The sequence below is a fragment of the Heterocephalus glaber genome, unplaced genomic scaffold (genome assembly GCF_053883595.1).
Source record: "Heterocephalus glaber isolate CG9 unplaced genomic scaffold, H.glaber_assembly_v1.0 deba00001733, whole genome shotgun sequence".
In the NCBI taxonomy this organism is placed as follows: Eukaryota; Metazoa; Chordata; class Mammalia; order Rodentia; family Bathyergidae; genus Heterocephalus; species Heterocephalus glaber.
In genome coordinates, this window is record NW_028258444.1 from 9,785,753 (window position 1) to 9,803,469 (window position 17,717).

Genomic DNA, 17,717 nt, shown 5'->3' on the forward strand with positions numbered 1-17,717 from the left:
TTACTGGCAAAAAAATCTTTGGGAAGTCATTGTTTTGGCAAATGGTACATATAACATTATTTATGACTCATCTAATAATATAGGTGCTATAGTCCTGCATCTTAAAAAAGCCATACTGACCATAAATATTAAATTTACACATTTTATTCCCTATAACCTTAAAAATGTTTAAAGTTTTGGATCTTTCAAACTTTTTCTTATGCCGGGGATTTAGCTCAGTGGTTTTGCTGCCTGCTGCGCAAGCGCAAGGACCCAAGTTCAATCCCCAGTACCAAAAAAATAAAAAATAAACACTTTTTCTTATCTTATATTAAGATGTTCTACAAGTTGATCAGGAAAAATAAGAATTGTCTGTGACTATTACCATTGCTATTGATCATGACTAATCTAGAATATCACACATTGGTGTATTTTCACCTGTACCATAAAAGAAGATGGAAGATATTTTTGGTAAAATAAAGTGTTTATGTCTGTCAGTAATGTAATATTTTAAAACAAACTTGTGGCTGCATTTTTTTAGATATATAAAGAAGAGAAGTAGAGAGAGCTTTTCTCATTTGTCACTAATGAGGAAATAAAGGATGAGTGGTAAATAAGACGTTTCTTCCTTTCAAAAACTAAAAAACAAATCTCTGTCTCAAACTTGCTGTCTTTTTAACTTTTTCTTAATGGAATGGAATTTTGTTATATTGCTCACTAAGATGATTTAATTTAGATTTATTTGTATGATTTTGTTTCCTCCCAAAGAAAATGAACCAAATATAAATTTAACATCTGTTACAAAGATTTAGGCTATATCTCAGGATCAAATAATTCTCCTCATTAGGGTATATAGTTCAAATGAATTGGACACAGGTGAAATATTTCCATGATATGGTGCTTATGGTTATAAGAAGTTTGTATATATATATGCTAGACAAAATCAGATGCTATTACTTAGAAATCCAGATTAGATGTTTGATAAATTTAAAATATAGAAAGTTTCTAATTGTATGAAGAGAATGATAAACACAATAATGATGAAACTATAGATAACATTAGAAATCTAGCTATGGACACTGATTATAAATCCTGGAGAGCAAAATGAAATAAACAAATGGTGAAAATTCGGTTTGGATCCAAAAAAGGAATTTTAATTACAATCATTTTCATTAATTACTTATATATGTTTGCTATGCAGCTCATTCAAAAAGTGTCTCGTTAAAAAAAAAAAATCCAATAGAAATTGAGTTCCAAAGGGTGAAGACTTTGTTTTATTAATGGTTCTGACCCCAGCAACTATATTAGACCCGTGCAGCTCATTCATTAGATATTTATTATGCACCCAAGTGTGGTAAGGCCTGATCTAGATGCCAGAAATACAGCTGAAAAATATATAGAAACACCACCTTGTTAAAGAGCTTACATTCCAATAGGATTGATGCCCATAAACAATTAAAATATACGTAAGTCAGGTGGTGATGCATGCAAGGGAGAAACAGGACAAAATGATGAGGTAGTGTTTTCAGCGGAGTACTCCTGATGTGAGCAAAGCCATGCCTGAATCTTTCCTAATGCATTTTTTTTCAGCTTGTTTTTTTTGAATCTAACTTTTTTTTTCTGTTGACAGACTATAGATGGAATTTATTTTTAAAAGAAATTTTATTTTATTTTGATAATCTGTCATTTGATTGAATTATTTAATCCATTAGTATTTAATATTATTGATATAGTTCTATTTATAGCTGCCATTGTATTTTTATTTCCAAATACTTTACTATTTTGTTACTCTATTTATTTTTTGCTACTTTCTCAGGAATTAGGTACAGAATTTCTAGTGTAACATTCTAATTTCTGGGCCAGGAATTTAGCTCAGTGGCACTGCACCTGCCTCGCAAGCACAAGGTCCTGAGTTTGATCCCCAGTACTTCCAGAAAAAAAAAAATTCTAATTTCTTTAATGATAGCCACTGTGTATGTACACATATTCATTTCTGTTGTGTTTAACAGATACATCTGAACTTCTCAGAATAGATTTCAAACTTTTACAGACTTAACTTCAGTGAGATACAGAATATATCTCCTACATGATTCTGTTTCACCTTCCTCTTTTTCTATTCTATTATTACTACATATATATTTATATTACATCCACATATCTTTACCCACCTAATAATCGTTCTATTACACTTACTGCTTTCTATAACTTTATATCTCTAAACAACTCTAAGACAATCATATATGAATATTTGCAGAGCTTGTTTTATTAATATTTTTATCTACCCTTTTAAAAGGTCTTCCTAATTTGGTATCCATTTGCTACAATCTCATTATCCCTGCCCCTTTGTGTAGCTATAGTCAAATACATTACATTTCAATGTTTTACAGGTTTAAGAAGACAATTTTTTACATTTATATATGTATATAACACACACACACACACACACACACACATACACACACACACATATATATGCATGTTGTCCCTCAGTATTTGTGGGAATGATTTCAGAATCCCTATGAATATCAAAATCCATGGATACTTAAGTCTTTTATATGAAATGGTGTGGTATTTGTATATAACCTACAAATATCTTCCCATTCTTTAAATTGTCTCCAGATCACTTATAATACCTAATACAACAATGTATATACTAGGTAATTAATTGTTATACTGTAATCATTTAGGGAATAATAACAAGAAAATGTTCCACAGATTTTGAATATTTTTTTAATATTTCTGCAGTTGGTTAAATCTGTGAATGTAAAACTCATGGAATATGGAAAGCTGGTTGTGTATGTAGTCTTCTGCAATTGCCTTTAAATTGTTTAAGAGAAGAAAAGAGAATAACTATGTCTTTTATAATTATATACCTTTAGCAGCTCCTTATTTTTTCCATGATGTTACAAATTACTCTCTGGAATCAAATACTTGTAGCCTGAGGAACTTCCTTTAATACCTATAAGACAAATATGTTAGAAACAAATTCTCTCAGGTTTTGTTTACCTGGGAGGATCTTCATGTCATTTTTATTTTTAAGGTGTAGATTTATTTTGATGTAATATTCATGGTTGATAGGTTTTTTCTTTCTGTGCTTTGAATATGTCATCTTGTATGCTTTGTATCAGGCTGAGAAAGCTCTTTTCTAGTCTCAGTTTGCTGAAAGGCTTTTAAAGTTCCTTTATGTTTACCAATACACTCATTGCTAGGTTCTCTATTTCTTTTTGTAAAAGCGGATTTCTCCTTGGTTGGTTTCCATCAGTAAACCTCTAATTGTTCAGGTTACTAGAGTCAAAACCTTTAGCTTTTGCTCCTCAGAAAATGTCTTTAATTTCATGTCTAAGTGATGTATTTGTCAAATACAAGTTCTAAATTTATTTGTTTTTCCTTGGGCAGGTTAAGAACATTGTCCCTTTGGGGTTTTTTTTGTCTGCACTGCTCTCTCCTTCCTTTCTTTTTCCTTCCCTCCCTCCCTCCCTCCCTCCCTCTCTCCCTCCCTCCCTCTCTCCTTCCCTCCTTCCCTCCCTCCCTCCCTCCCTCCCTCCCTCTCTCCCTCCCTCCCTCTCTCCTTCCCTCCTTCCCTCCCTCCCTCTCTCCCTCCCTCTCTCCTTCCCTCCTTCCCTCCCTCCCTCCCTCCCTCTCTCCCTCCCTCTCTCCCTCCCTCTCTCCTTCCCTCCTTCCTTCCCTCCCTCCCTCCCTCTCTCCCTCCCTCTCTCCTTCCCTCCTTCCCTCCCTCCCTCTCTCCTTCCCTCCTTCCCTCCTTCCTTCCTTCCTTCCTTCCTTCCCTCCTTCCCTCCTTCCCTCCCTCCCTCCTTCCCTCCCTCCTTCCCTCCCTCCTTCCTTCCCTCTTGCAATCACTTTCTCTAATTGCCATTTCAAATGAGCTTCTGCGTTTTTCTGAGTCTCCATTCAAATTCCCTTCAGAGCAGAATCGATGAATCACGCTTGCTGGGAGCACAGCTTGGTTTTCTTTTGCTGGAGGAACTGTGCTTCACCTGTGGCTCCTTCCTGTGTTTTTCCAGGTGTTCACTCTATGGGTTGGGTCTCTAGGGCCTCTAACACAAGACTAAGTAGTTATGTCAGAGCCAGTGAGAGACGTTGAAATGCTCCTCCCCAGTCCCAAACAGAGCTCTGCTGTTTAGTTCGAACTCTGAGTGGGTAATTCTTGCTGGTTAATTCAAATAGTTGGTTTTTGGATTGAGATGGAGGATCCTACAAATTGTGATTGAATTTGGACCTTAAGGAAATATCATGGACCCACTAAGGTAACTTCCAAAAATCTAGAACAAGGGATTAAGGTGGCTGGAATTATTCTTGAAACAATCTTTTTTTTTTTTTTTAGTTCTAAAGTGATTCTAGCTTTTTCTGAAGTCCTCAAACACCCAGTCAGGGTAATCTGAAGGTCAACACAGCAAGCATTGTTTCTAGGCAACTACATTTAGTTACTGGCCTTAGGATACCCAACAGGGTAGTGAGAAACTTGACCCTGAGTCTTAGCACCTCAAGAAATTTGTAAATAGATCTATGAATTAGTACTTCTAGCTGGTTGCCAATATAATGGTCTTTGGAATAAGTAAAGAAGTAAGGAATATGGTTTTTAGATAGGAAGAATATATATATATATTTTATAGTGATACCTCTGGTGGCATCACCCAATCATGATCTCATTTCAGTGTAAGATTGTCTGTAAAACGCCACCCTGAGCCAGAACTAACCAATTATAAATTCAGTTGTAGCAATCCAAGTCCTAATCCTCAGTACTTGCCTCTGTTTACAAATTACTCTGCTCTCTAACTCCAGAAATAGCAATGAGCTTGAAAGGAACTTGGCCAAAGAGAGGGCACACACAGACCCACTTCTCTTGGCCATTCTTCTCCTCCATTTGGCTTGGGATATAAATCTGCTTCCAAAGCAAAGCGGATTTCTGCTGGGAGCAGGTCTCTGCTCCTGACCTAACTGACCTAAAAATAAAGAAATAAAGAAATAAAGAAGAAAAAAACAAAGATCCAATAGTGCCTTCCAGGACTAGAGGAATAGGAGAAGATTGCATGAGATATAAGTCCACTTCTATGGATCAGAATAAAACAGATACAAAATATGTATCGATCGGAGGCAAACCCTGTTATGAGCATACACACTAGCAATGGAAAGGAGAAATCAGAAAGGATCATCTCAGTTGAAGAGAATGAAAGCTAACTTAAAAGGATGGAAAAAAAGGCTACACTTGATTAGACGAAGTAGGGCACTGGATGTTTTGTGGTGGGGCAGAGTACAGGAGTGCCCTCCTTCTCTTTTACCAGTAGACTTCCCAACTTAGGGATGAAGGAGACACTAAAGTGATTGCTATCCCCAAAATGGTACCTGTTGCATGCAAACATTATCTATTCTAAATAAATGTAAAATTTTTATTTGTATTTTACTTGCACATTGTTTTTACAAATATTTATTCTTCTATTTGCAAAACATCTTTCTGTAGATACCCTAGGCCCTGAAGTGTGAGAAATCATGCATAAGAGTTAGAAGAAACATGTCCATGTCCACAAATGATAGCCATGAAAACATAAGAAAGATGCAAGAGAAATATTTTGAATCTGGACCTGCTGGAGATGCAGCCAGTCTTAGAGTTCTTGTTGCAATGATTATGTGGTCTACTTGATTGAAGATTGGAGCTGGGGAAAAACTTTTCAGGGAGAGAGATGAAGCCTTTAATTCCTGTCTTGGTGATATTGAATGGGTGAAAAGTCCCACCTGGCTCTAGAGGACTGAAAACAAGTCAGAAGAGTTACTTTTAACATTTGGTCCTTTTCTTTTCTCTTCTTTTCTTGTTTTAGAAATGCTACATGCTTGTCATTTTGCTAAGTTATACCTTGTATGTCAAAAGATAGTTTTTAATTGAGGCAGTGATACGGAAAAGTTTTAGATAACTTAATAGATTGAATATTAAGGTAGTTGTAGAAGCAAAATAAGTAATGTGTTCTTTTAAGATTTGCTTTTCCTGTAACTCCTTGTTTAAGGTGAGGATTATCTGACTCTAACCAGTAACTTCATTAGCCTAACAAAGTTACCATGCCAGGGTGAATTTACAATGTACATGGCCTATCTTGTGTCTGTGACTTGTAAATAGGAACTGGATTGTATTTACATATCAAAGACCACTAGGGATGAGATAATGGCTAAAAAGGATATAAAAAGGGAAATGCTGAACAAAGGGCCAGTGGATATTGGCCAGACTGGTTTCTGGCATTCCTGTCCATTCACGAGAAGAAATTTTATTATTTTATCTGAATTCTGTGTCTCTGTGTATTTCTTTCTGAGATTTCTGCAACAGCAGTAATAGAAATATCTACCAAAACATGTCTAATTCTGATATTTATATTCTCATAAGTACTGATGTTAAAATAAATTGGCAAAAATGATTATAATTGGTTTTGTTCTAAAAAGAGCAATTTTTAAGTCATTGGTAATCCTAGTAGGGAGTATTAATAATTTTAATGTATAGGTTTCAGATTTCTTCTGTAGTCATGCAGAAAGCACATTCTGAGTCCATCTTTTAATATTCAATTCCTACTCTCATATTAGAAGAACGTTTGCATCCCTGGCAGGGCTTCTCACTGGGGTCTACCTTATCTGAGTAGGAACTCCAAGGCTATTTGCTTATTTTTCTTTATGTTTTTCATCTTAGTCACTAAAGTCAAAGGCCAAATCCTTAGTTGGAATTCAAATACTATCATACAATGGCTCCAGTTGACTTTTCCTGGCTTATCTCCCACCATTCCTCTAAATATTCCTCATGGCCAAGTACAGCTCTCTACTCTGTGAATAATCCCTGATCTTCCACATGTTTCAGGGTATTTTCATCCTGGATCCTCATATGCACTTAAAATCAGTCTCCACTGCACATCCAGCTGGTTCGTCCTGTTCTGGCCAGCATACACCTGCTCAGGCCTATTCACCGCTTTCCAGCCTGGAAAAGCCTCAGTATAGCCTTGACCATCACAAGAACACCATATCTTTGGCAAGTTGAGGCATTTGAAATGCTTCCAGCATTTCCATTCTTTAAGCACTCAAACAGTGCTGAGGTTTTACAGCATGGGAAGAAGGCGAATTGTTCAGATTGCCTCTTTGAGCCTTCCACAATATTTTTTCACTCATTTCCCCAAACCCAAAATCACAAACTGAAAAATAGTAGTTCCGTCTGCTTCTTCAAGTTTCCTTGTTATTTTCATAGGACTGGCATAACTGATTTCCACAAACAATAGAAATTTACTCTCATAGCTGAAGCCAAAAGTTCAAAGTCAAAGTGTTAGCAGGGCTGTACCCTTTCCAGATACCCTCTCCAAATGTTCATTTGTTGCCTCTTCCAGTTTTTTGCGGCTCCAAACATTTCTTATTTTAGGGTTACATCACTGCTGTTACTGTCTCCGGTCACATTGTCTCCTTTTTGTGATAAGTGTCTTTCCTCTATGTCTCTTAAAAGGTCACTTGTCACTGGACTTGGGGCCCACTCAGATAACTCAGGATGATTTTATCCAACAATCCTTAATTACAGGCTAATTTAAAAAGGTTTGCCAAGATCTTCTTTTCAAATAATATAATATTCACAGAGTCTGGTAATTTAGACATGGGTGTATCTTTGGGGGCCACTGTTTAGTTCATGATGGATTCTTTTCTGTTATGGCCTCAAAGTCATTAAACAGTGTCCTGGGGGAAAAGAAACTACTCAATGTAGTAACAATCTGCTCTGCTCTGCTCTATTTTTTCCTTTAACCTATACAGAGATCTTCACAATTCAAAAAGTCCCATTCCCTCTTCTGTTTACCTGAGTCTCTATACATATACATATGAATTGAAATAGATTCTGATTTTATATGAAGGAAAGGTAGAAGGCATATGAGTGAAAGAGGCAGGATGAAAACAGAAGGGAAGGTGAAGACAAACTTAATCAGAAAGTCAGCAAATATATGTAAAATCTATAGGACAAGTCCATAATAAAGTAAGAGTACACATGGCAGGATTAATGTCCAGAAGAGTAAAACTCATAGCAGAGTGAGACCTGAAACAGTCTAACCCATACAGGATTTGTTCAAAAGTAGAAGCTGGACTCCGGAATGCTGTGCATTCATTATAGAAATGAGTACAACCTCTTTAAATGCTGCATATTCATGGTATGCATTTCCAGATAAAAATTCCCAAAGTTTAACATAATGAGTATAGACAAGTCCAAAGAAATAAATTTTCCAAGTAGTGTACAGGTATTTACATGCATATGTATATGTTAATTTTTTTAAAATGTGGAACTATTTGAAGAGAACCTAAAGTAAGGTGTACCCTTGTCTTGAGTGTATATTTTTTATTATACCATATCTCAGTTAAATAAGCCCAGGTCATATCTTATCCATAATTTACAATCACCCATTTGTATCTAGGAGGATGAATTCTGACCAGTACTTAATTATAATACTTACGATCACTGCTCCAAATGACATAAATATAAACATACAAAACTAACTATAAAGGGTTATAAAAAGTATCCTTTTTTAGCATAGTAGTAAAATATTTTCTACTCACAGAAGATGGTAGCAGCAGTGGGTAAAGGTTTTGCCCCAGCTGTACCCATACCTCAGGAAGTCTTTCTAGGTTCTACCTCCAGAACAGGTGTGCTCCCTGAAGGTGCAGTGTGGGGGTGGCCTGGGAGCTTGTTAGAATTCCTATTCAGCCCCACCTCAGGCTTACTAAATGCCTTACACCTATGCGTATCACTCTAGTCATTCTTTTTTTTTTTTTTTTGGTACTGGGGATCGAACTCGGGTCCTTGTGCTTGAGCAGCAGGCGGCGAAACCACTGAGCTAAATCCCCGGTCCAGTTATTCTTTATTGATAATCATTCTCTTACTTCTTTAAACTTAACATTTTATCAACTCTTAGTTGTTATTTTTGTTTCATTTCAATGTAATATGTGTCATTCTCTTCAAAAGTAAAATGAAAAGGGGGGTTATAAAAATAATTGGGCCAACTGATAATATCTATTTGATCTTTATTTTATTTAGATCCCCCAATCATTGAAGGAAATATGGAGGCAGCAAGAGCAGTGGATTTAATCCCATGGATGGAATATGAATTTCGTGTGTTAGCCACTAACACCTTGGGTATGGGCGAGCCCAGTATACCATCAAACAGAATAAAAACAGATGGTGCCGGTATGTAAAAAAACTTTTTAAATGTTAAAAGCGTTATAAATACAGGGCCACTTTAATATAGAGAGAAATGAATTTGGAAATAAATAATGCTCGGAGGTAAGTGAGTTATTGAAAAAGGGTATGTGTGTGTATATATTTCACACCTGTACATTCTTCGTCAAGACAGCCAAGATTCAAAAAAGGAAATAAAAAAAGTTTATGGATAGTTTTACATAATTGAGGTAGAGACAGAGATAAATTGGCACCACTGACTATTCTGCCAAAGGCTATTTAAATGAAGTTGGTATTTAGAATACAGATTTTAACCACTTAAAAGTTACCCCGATGTAACTCTGGCAGCGCGTTTGTTTACACACTGACCATCCCGAGCATCACTCGCGCAGGTATCATTTCAACCAATTTATTCTTGTATTGAATAAATTTGATAAGATTGTCATTTTTATATTTCCTGTTCTGTTCTCTTATAAAAATTAATGAAAAATGCAATTTTTGGTCATTCTGTATTTTCATAATTGGACTGGTAAGTGCTTAATGAAAAATTCTGAATCTTAACCAGGCAGACTCTGGATTAAACACGTTCTATGATTTAGAAAGTTCACTTTTTTGTATACCACAGACATTTATAACTGAACTCCCAGGTGAACGGAGAGTGTGGCCAAGGAGGTGAGAAGATGCAGGGCTGAGGACTCCAGAATGTACCAGTGGGGGAATCAGCATCCCCAAGAATAGTTAGGATGCATTCTTTTAACATTAGATGTCACGCTAAATATATACTTTTATCATACCTCAGCCTTACTGTTCACGATTCTTGTTCACATTTTACCCTAAATACCAACACTATTTAAATGCTCTTTACTACCAGAAATATCTCCTTCCTTTTCTCTTTTCCCTTGTAGATCTAAGGGAAAATGTTTTCATTGTAATGATAGCTGTCTTTTAATTATTCCTTGTCTATCAAAAATAATTTTTTGTAGGCCCCTTGAGTTTGTTTATTTTGACTACATGTTGCCAAACTTTAGTCCTTTGTTTGGAGGAAAGAATTTCAAGCAGGATGACAGCCTTTAAAATCCTACTGTGATCTCTTAATATTACTTATCCACATTTTTGGCTACCTCCGTACCTTGGCCTAACTTCTACATAGAATTTATGTAGTTTCTTATAATTTACGAATTAAAAATGATAATTTGGAAATAAAGAACATTAAATACTAGGTCTGTGAACTGTATTTTCACCTGCACTTATTTAAACCTCATAATACTATTTTTATGTGGGTTCATTTTACTATCCCTGAGCTCATTAATATGCACAAGACCCAGAGACACTAGTTTACCTGAACAAATATACCTACTTGCAAGGTTGAAAATTTGAATCCAGATCAGTATGACACCTCTTCTCATACACTAAGCTTTCTCTCTTTAGAGCAGCTTTTAAAACAGAACTCTAAAAACTCATTCATGATAATAACCTGCATTAGAATTCTCTTAGAAGTTCGAATTTCATCCTTAACTGTGAAGTCAGCTATGACCTAAATATAATTTTTTGTTTTAGCATACCCATGTACAAAATGAACAAGTGATCACTTTTCTTTACCTCACAGAAATCTCAGTAGGAAATGGAGGTAATCTAAGTTGAAGATGTATAAAATACAAATACTACATAGTTAGGATCCTTATGTTTGTTTTTTAATTATTATTACTTCCTAGAACCACCTACAGATGTAATAGAGGCTTCTTTTATGTATGACAGACTGAACACAGTTTCTCAAAGGAAAAGAAAATGGGGCATGACTCGACTGGTGGTTTTGACCACATAATTTCACAGTGAGAGATTGTGCACTTGATTTGATGTAACCATCATTCATTTTCCAAATAAAATTACAGTAAAATACTGAGTTATTAAGTTGGTCTAAGCAAATATTTCACTTAAAATGTTATAAGATACCTATCTGAAATCAAGACTTTAAAAAAATCTCATTGAGTTTGAATAATTTTCTGTGATCTCTTCACTGATACAATGTGAACTAAATCTTTTTTGAATCCCATTTTTTGAAGTGAAAATTGTTCACAGAGGGGAGGTACTTTTCTTTGGCATTGTACAGCTACCTCTTTCTTCTAAGAATTTTGTTACAAACAATATCTTTATGTCAGAGAATGATTGGTTTATGTAGGCTTACCACTTGGACACAATTGCTGAAAGATTTCTTAGAAGTTGTTTTATTTTTATTTTTTAAAATTAATTTTATTGGTACAATTAAGGTATACAAAATGATCACATTCATCATTGAGAATACGTATCTGAACATAATATATTTTTATTTTTATTTATTTATTTTTTGGTACCGGGGATCGAACTCGGAACCTTGTGCTTTCAAGGCAGGCGCCGGACCCACTGAGCTAAATCCCCGGCCCTGAACATAATATATCTTGATTCTTCTTTTTTCCCCAATCCCCTCCCCTCCCTTTAAACCCTCTTAGAAGTTGTTTTAATCTCAAAGTAAAACTGATGAAATCAAATGTGTTTTAAAAGCAACTAAATGCCCAACAATCCAGAGAGATGCAATATGTCTTTCATCTATGAATATACTTTATATTTAGTATCATATGTAGAAGTAATAATGTACTTGCATTTGCATGAAACACTGAATTTTCAACCTCAGTGTTTTAAATGCTGGGAAAAACTTGTTTTATTGTGATATCAAACCTAAATTGTGGCAACCAACTTCTTGGAATCAACTTTCGAGACATTTCCCTTTATGTTACTTTTGCTCAAGTGAGTTTTATTAAGGAATTTATTCTCTCTCTAGTGTGAGTAGAAAATAACTTTGTTTAAATGTGATCAGGGCCAGCTCAACAAACACAAATATGAAATGATAACAGTCTTATTGTCAGCACCAGGTATTGCTCTGTAGCAATATAATGAAATGATTCATTTATTTCTATTTTGAATAAATAAAAATCTTAAAACCTCTATGTTATAGATCTATCATCAGAAAACATTTCAAGATAGTTTACTAATCAAATTTGAGGGCTACCACAGTTTACATGCTTGTTATATGTGGTTGCACACAGTGCTTATTTCTGTACTTCATTGATGTACTTATTTCCCACAATAAGTTTATGTAATTAGCATTAGTCCTAATTTTACAGATGAGGAAGTTAAGAATATATCCATGGATAATTATAATGGAATATAATGGAAGGCAGAATCGAGATTCAAATCCAGATCTTTCTAATTCTGAAGGGTTTGCGTCTACACTCTCTGAAGACAGCATGTAGGGTTAAAGTTCCAAGCCATTGAGTCTCTGGTGAAATTTTAGCATCATTTAAAAGTTCTGTGATTGGAAGCATGTTATTTAACATCTCTGAGCATCAATTTTCTCATCTCTAAATGAGAATTTTTTTATCATCTATAAATATTTTTATGATAAACATAATCAACACTGTGATTAGATAATATTTGCTCAATAAAATTCATTATGGTATTAATGTTCACTTTAAAGTTTAATACGCTTTTAAAAATAGAGTCTCCTGTCTACTTTGTTCTTGGCTATCTCATTAGGAGGTTTATTTCCATTTTTTTTTTTTTTTTTACCAGGGATCAAACTCCGAACCTTGCACTTGTGAGGCAGGCGGCAGAACCACTGAGCTAAATCCCCGGCCCTATATTTCCATTTTTATAAATGTAACAGAAGAAAGTTCATATGATTTTGTGCAATTTTTCAATCATCTTGGACAAATAATCATGAGTTAAACTTCAGTAGAATCTCTCTTTGTCATTTTTTTCTTTAACTTGTTTTGTAAAAGTTGAATATGCATAAAATTCAATATTTACCTTTTTCATTCTTACAGGACAATAAAAATACCTTTTAAATGGGGATACTTGTCTTGTACCATTACAAGAACTCTTTCAGAGATGCTGCGTGTGTGGTGTGGGATGAAAGCTGGTTCCCATTTGATGGAAAGGTTGATCCCATGCCTCATTATGCTCATCGAAAGAGGTGACATTATCCAAGGCTGCATGTACCCTTATCTGTCCAATTATTTAATGTTAAGATTCCAGAGCACAGTTGAGTGTATTCTTTGGACTCGGACAAGTGCATTATGAAATGAATGCTCCCTAATGAAGAATTAGAGAATGTGTTAGTAATGCATTTTAATTTTGGCTGTAAGAAAGAGATAACAAAAGTGTCCTTTGCAATAATGTGTCATTATAAGACATATTCCCAGAGCTAATAGCTATGCAGATGCAGTTGGTGAGTTGATATCCTAAAATGGTACATTTAGGTTTATTTTGACAGCTTTTGTGTTTATTTGCAAGTTAAAGCCAATCTTGGTGGAAAAGAAGAAAAATTACAATACCAGAATCAACAGTTTCATATTATATATGAACTCTTAACTTCATTTCTGTTAAAGCGATCTGCTCTTTCATTTAGTTTTCTCTATTTGTGTTTTGTTCTTTATTTCATTTTTTTCTTTCTTTTAAAAAACATGTTTAATAAAGGAGAGCACTGCTACCTAGAGCATATTTGTAGATGGTAAATTGGTATGTTACATTTAGTTGTCATTAATAATTTAATAGATAAATCATTTTTTAAAGAAGCAAAGAGTATAGATTTTTAAACCATCAGAAGACCTGAATTAAAGTTGGTAGCTTCTCTACACAGGAGCAATGTAAGTTGGACAAGGTAATTAATGTTTTGAGGATTCCTTTCTTTTCCTACACAATGAGAGTAAAGCTACTTCTCTACATACTTGGAAGCACTGATCTAAGTGTTAGGTAAGGTCAGGTATGTAAAAAACAATTTCTAAATTTTAAATGCATGTGTTATTAAGCAGGGATCATTCATATAGTCAGCAAACTTATAAAATTAATAATATTCTACACATTCAATTAAACCCAGTTAAATGTATTTAATTCCTACACCTATAAAGACAGCATCTGTAGGACTTGAATTAGATTATATCCATGTTATCTTTAGTGCTCAGCACAGCACAGTGGCCATTGCTGGTACTGAAAATTATTTGGAAAAGAAAAAGAGATAAAGTTGAAGTTTCTCACAATTGGAAGTTAATAGCAGGCAATGAAAAGAGAAGGAATGATCAAAGGAACAGTGAAATTCACATGATTTAGAGAGTCTATTACCTCATATATTTTTTGGTTGAAAATGAATTTAACACATGCATTAGATGCTTTTGTTTTTCCATATATAGAAAAAGGTAAACCGGAAAGTGTTAATTTGTTTACTTATTTTAAATAAACAACCCATAGTTAGTTTGGATTCTTCATTAGACTTCCACTGTACATCATAATTATTTCAGTTTACACCATTTTTTCCTATCCATCTGAACACTTTCTCCTGGTCACTTACATAGATTATTGTTCCATTCAGGAAATAACAAACTTACCCTGCTCCACTCATTTACATTTCCTACTTGAAAACAAAGCCACGAATAATAAAAAGCCTAAAATTTCTACCAAGAAAGACATTAAGACATTAATATTGTTGTGATCTATCTTGGACTCTTTTTTTTTTTAACTTAACAATGGGAAGAACATCAATTTAACACAGAGCATGCAAGTATCAGCAACCTGCTCCACCATGGAACCAAACCAGCATCTCATTAAGAGACATCAGGAACTACTAAACTACTGTCTTTTAATATCCAAATATTGTGTCATCTATTTGATATTAATGCCTTTTCAGAATTACACATCTTGGTGCTTAAGAATGTATATATAAAGATAGAATGAAAGCAAGTATTAGACCAATCCCTTTGCCTTTCTAGACATTGCTTATATAACCTTTCTGAATATCTTACTAAAATTTTGTTTTAAGCCACAATGAAATTGTGGTGGAAAGTAAACTGAAAATTTACATTCATGTTTTACTTTTTTATCTCTAAAAAATGACTATCCAAGCTAAAGCAATAATTAACAAGAAATAAGTAGTCACTATATTTTAAATCAATGGCCAATGATTATATGCACTATGATTATCATAATTTAGGATTTATTATATACCAATTTTGTACATTGTTAAAGTCCAAACTCCAAAGAGGAGTTATATATAAATTATTTAAGTATTCAAATCTAAAAGGAAAATTTGACAATATTAGTTTCTTTTCATAGGAAAGGATAGTCATGACATTGATTTGATTTTCTTTCTTAAAACTTTTTAGACCCATGACTGCAATGTAGAGACACTCATAAACATTACAAAGGAATCACTATGAGACTGAAATGACAGCAGAGGGCAAGTTATAGCATCTCACTCTTTTTAACATTTTACAGTAAAATTATAAATATTGTTTACCTATGATTAATAATTTAGTATGTTTTTTCTGTATTTTAAAAATTCATTTTAATGATTTATCATTTAAATAATGCTTAGTTTGTTCTCTGTTAAACACCCGGGAGCCTGAAGTTAAATAAGCTTCGTTGTGCTTAGGGTGATTTACTTCTCTGGAAAAAATAACAGTGTGGCAGCTCCGCCTGTGTCAGCATGACTGTGTACAAACACAGCACCCAACTGCCTCAGCTCTATTCTCGAACTTGGATGTTAGGTGTCAGTTTCATGTGTGAAGAAAAAAAAAAAACCTTAATGTACTAAGACTACACTTGAATGTGCAAAGCTAAATGGGAGAAATTAAGTCAATAATTTCTATGAGAAAGATATAAAAGTATTTTAGTAAGTAATACAATTACCTTTATTTCTTTGCCTTTATTTATTGTCTTATTTTCCTCAACATGAGCTCAATGGGTGATCTTTGATGTGTTTTCAAAGGTACATAAAACAAACATTATAAAGTAGAAAAATTTTATTTGAATAATGCAAACATGCTATTTTTAGCTTTGTACTAAATAAAAAGGTTAAAACTGATTATAATGAAAAGCATCTCAATGAAATGTCTCAGCAAATATACTTAGGGATGCAATGTGCTATTCAAAAAATTATAGCATAATAAATTATTTTAGAGTTATTTTTGAGGTTATTTGCTTGTGACCACTATGCCTGTATTCAGAGTTAAATGAATAAAAGTTGCTTTATTCATTGATTATAGGACAACATATTTTCTATAGCATGTAGAGTGCCAACTTAGAATATGAGTTATGGTGTTAAATGAGTTGCCAGAGTTATTTTAATATAACACCTTTTATATGTATTTTAACTGAAGAGCTACAAATAATTTATCTTTTAACACTGTTGTGTACTCAATTTTATCTTCCAGTACTCATGTGGTAACAGTTAAAGAGTCAATTAAATTTTCTCATACTTCATATTGATTTCTATATGAGGAAAGGAAGTCATCATATAGATTTATTAGAATAAAGAAAATTGTGCGTTTTTGTTTCTATACAATTAATGTTCACATTTTGCAAAGAACTTACATGACCAAGGAAGTTTTGAAGTATGTCTTTTGAATCACAATTAATTATTAGGACCTGAAATTCTGTAAATGTCACCTTGCTGGGAGCAGTCTAAGGATGATGTGGTTATATCCTGTGGGAAGAGATTCTGGAAGAATTGATATTTCATTTCTTTGGAGTATTAACAGATTTGGGTGATATCTCACACTGAACCATCACATTCACATGGGAAAATGTAGGTTCTCTACGGAGACATGGACCTTATCCCATGTGGCTGGTAGCAGGTAGCAGACCACGTTTATTTATCTGTACTCCTCCAGGTAGAGCCTAAGTCTAAAAATCCAAGAAGACACAGGCCTACTCTGAGGGGCTATCACGGAGAGAGATAAACGAAAAGGGAGGCCTTGGAATTTGGCAGTTTAAAGAAGTTTTATGATCTTTGAAAGAGTGATTTCAGGAATATGAAGTAGAAACAGTTCATGGGTTGTTACAAAGCAGTTATGAAGTACAGACACGGTTGTATATCAATGCTTCCAGGCACTTTTGTGACAGGAAAGGGTGTGATGGCTTGGGGATTAAGAGGAAAGTAGTAGTACTGGAAAGTTCTTGGGCGAGAGCCTGAGTAGCCTTTCCAGAAGAGATGGAGACTGAGGGATGATACAGGAGGATGGGGAAGAAGAGAGCTGGAGTCACTGACAGGGCAGGTTCCGGAGGAGACTGGGGAATGGGAAGTGACAGCACAATAGACAACGTGAGGTTTGTTAGGTTTCTCATGTTTCCCATTATGTGGGGAAACCTTACCTGATGCTAATGCCAATGTGTAACATTTATTTGTAGAATGAAGCATGAAAGTGACACAACAATAAGTTGTAAGAAGATTACAGGGTTTAAAAGTAAGAGCCATAAAATAGTTTCCAGCACAGTGTATCTCATCTTCCAAAAATCATATTGCATGGAAGGACACCAAAAGAAAAAGATGGTAGGGCAATTTGTTTCACTTTCCTTTGCTGACAGACGCTGGCATGTTTCCTTTGGCAGCAAATCCATTTTTGTTTTGGCAGCAAAACAAATTATTCTAGCTACTGTGAGCCATTGTTATTATAATTGAGTGGATCATGCATGGTTTGTTTTCCCTAGGGAAAGAAAAAATTCACAGCTTCTGTGGTAAATAAAA

At 34.5% G+C, this 17,717-nt stretch overlaps 1 protein-coding gene across 9 annotated transcripts in view; it reads left to right on the forward strand.

The window, feature by feature from the left end:
• Cntn1 (contactin 1) overlaps window positions 1-17,717 on the forward strand; it is a 446,523-nt gene that overhangs the window by 381,727 nt on the left and 47,079 nt on the right. For all 9 annotated transcript variants that reach the window (XM_004874004.4, XM_087199964.1, XM_087199970.1 and 6 more), the window contains one exon: window positions 9,026-9,175. In XM_004874004.4, the coding sequence (XP_004874061.1) occupies window positions 9,026-9,175 (150 nt within the window). The remainder of the gene's footprint in view (window positions 1-9,025; window positions 9,176-17,717) is intronic.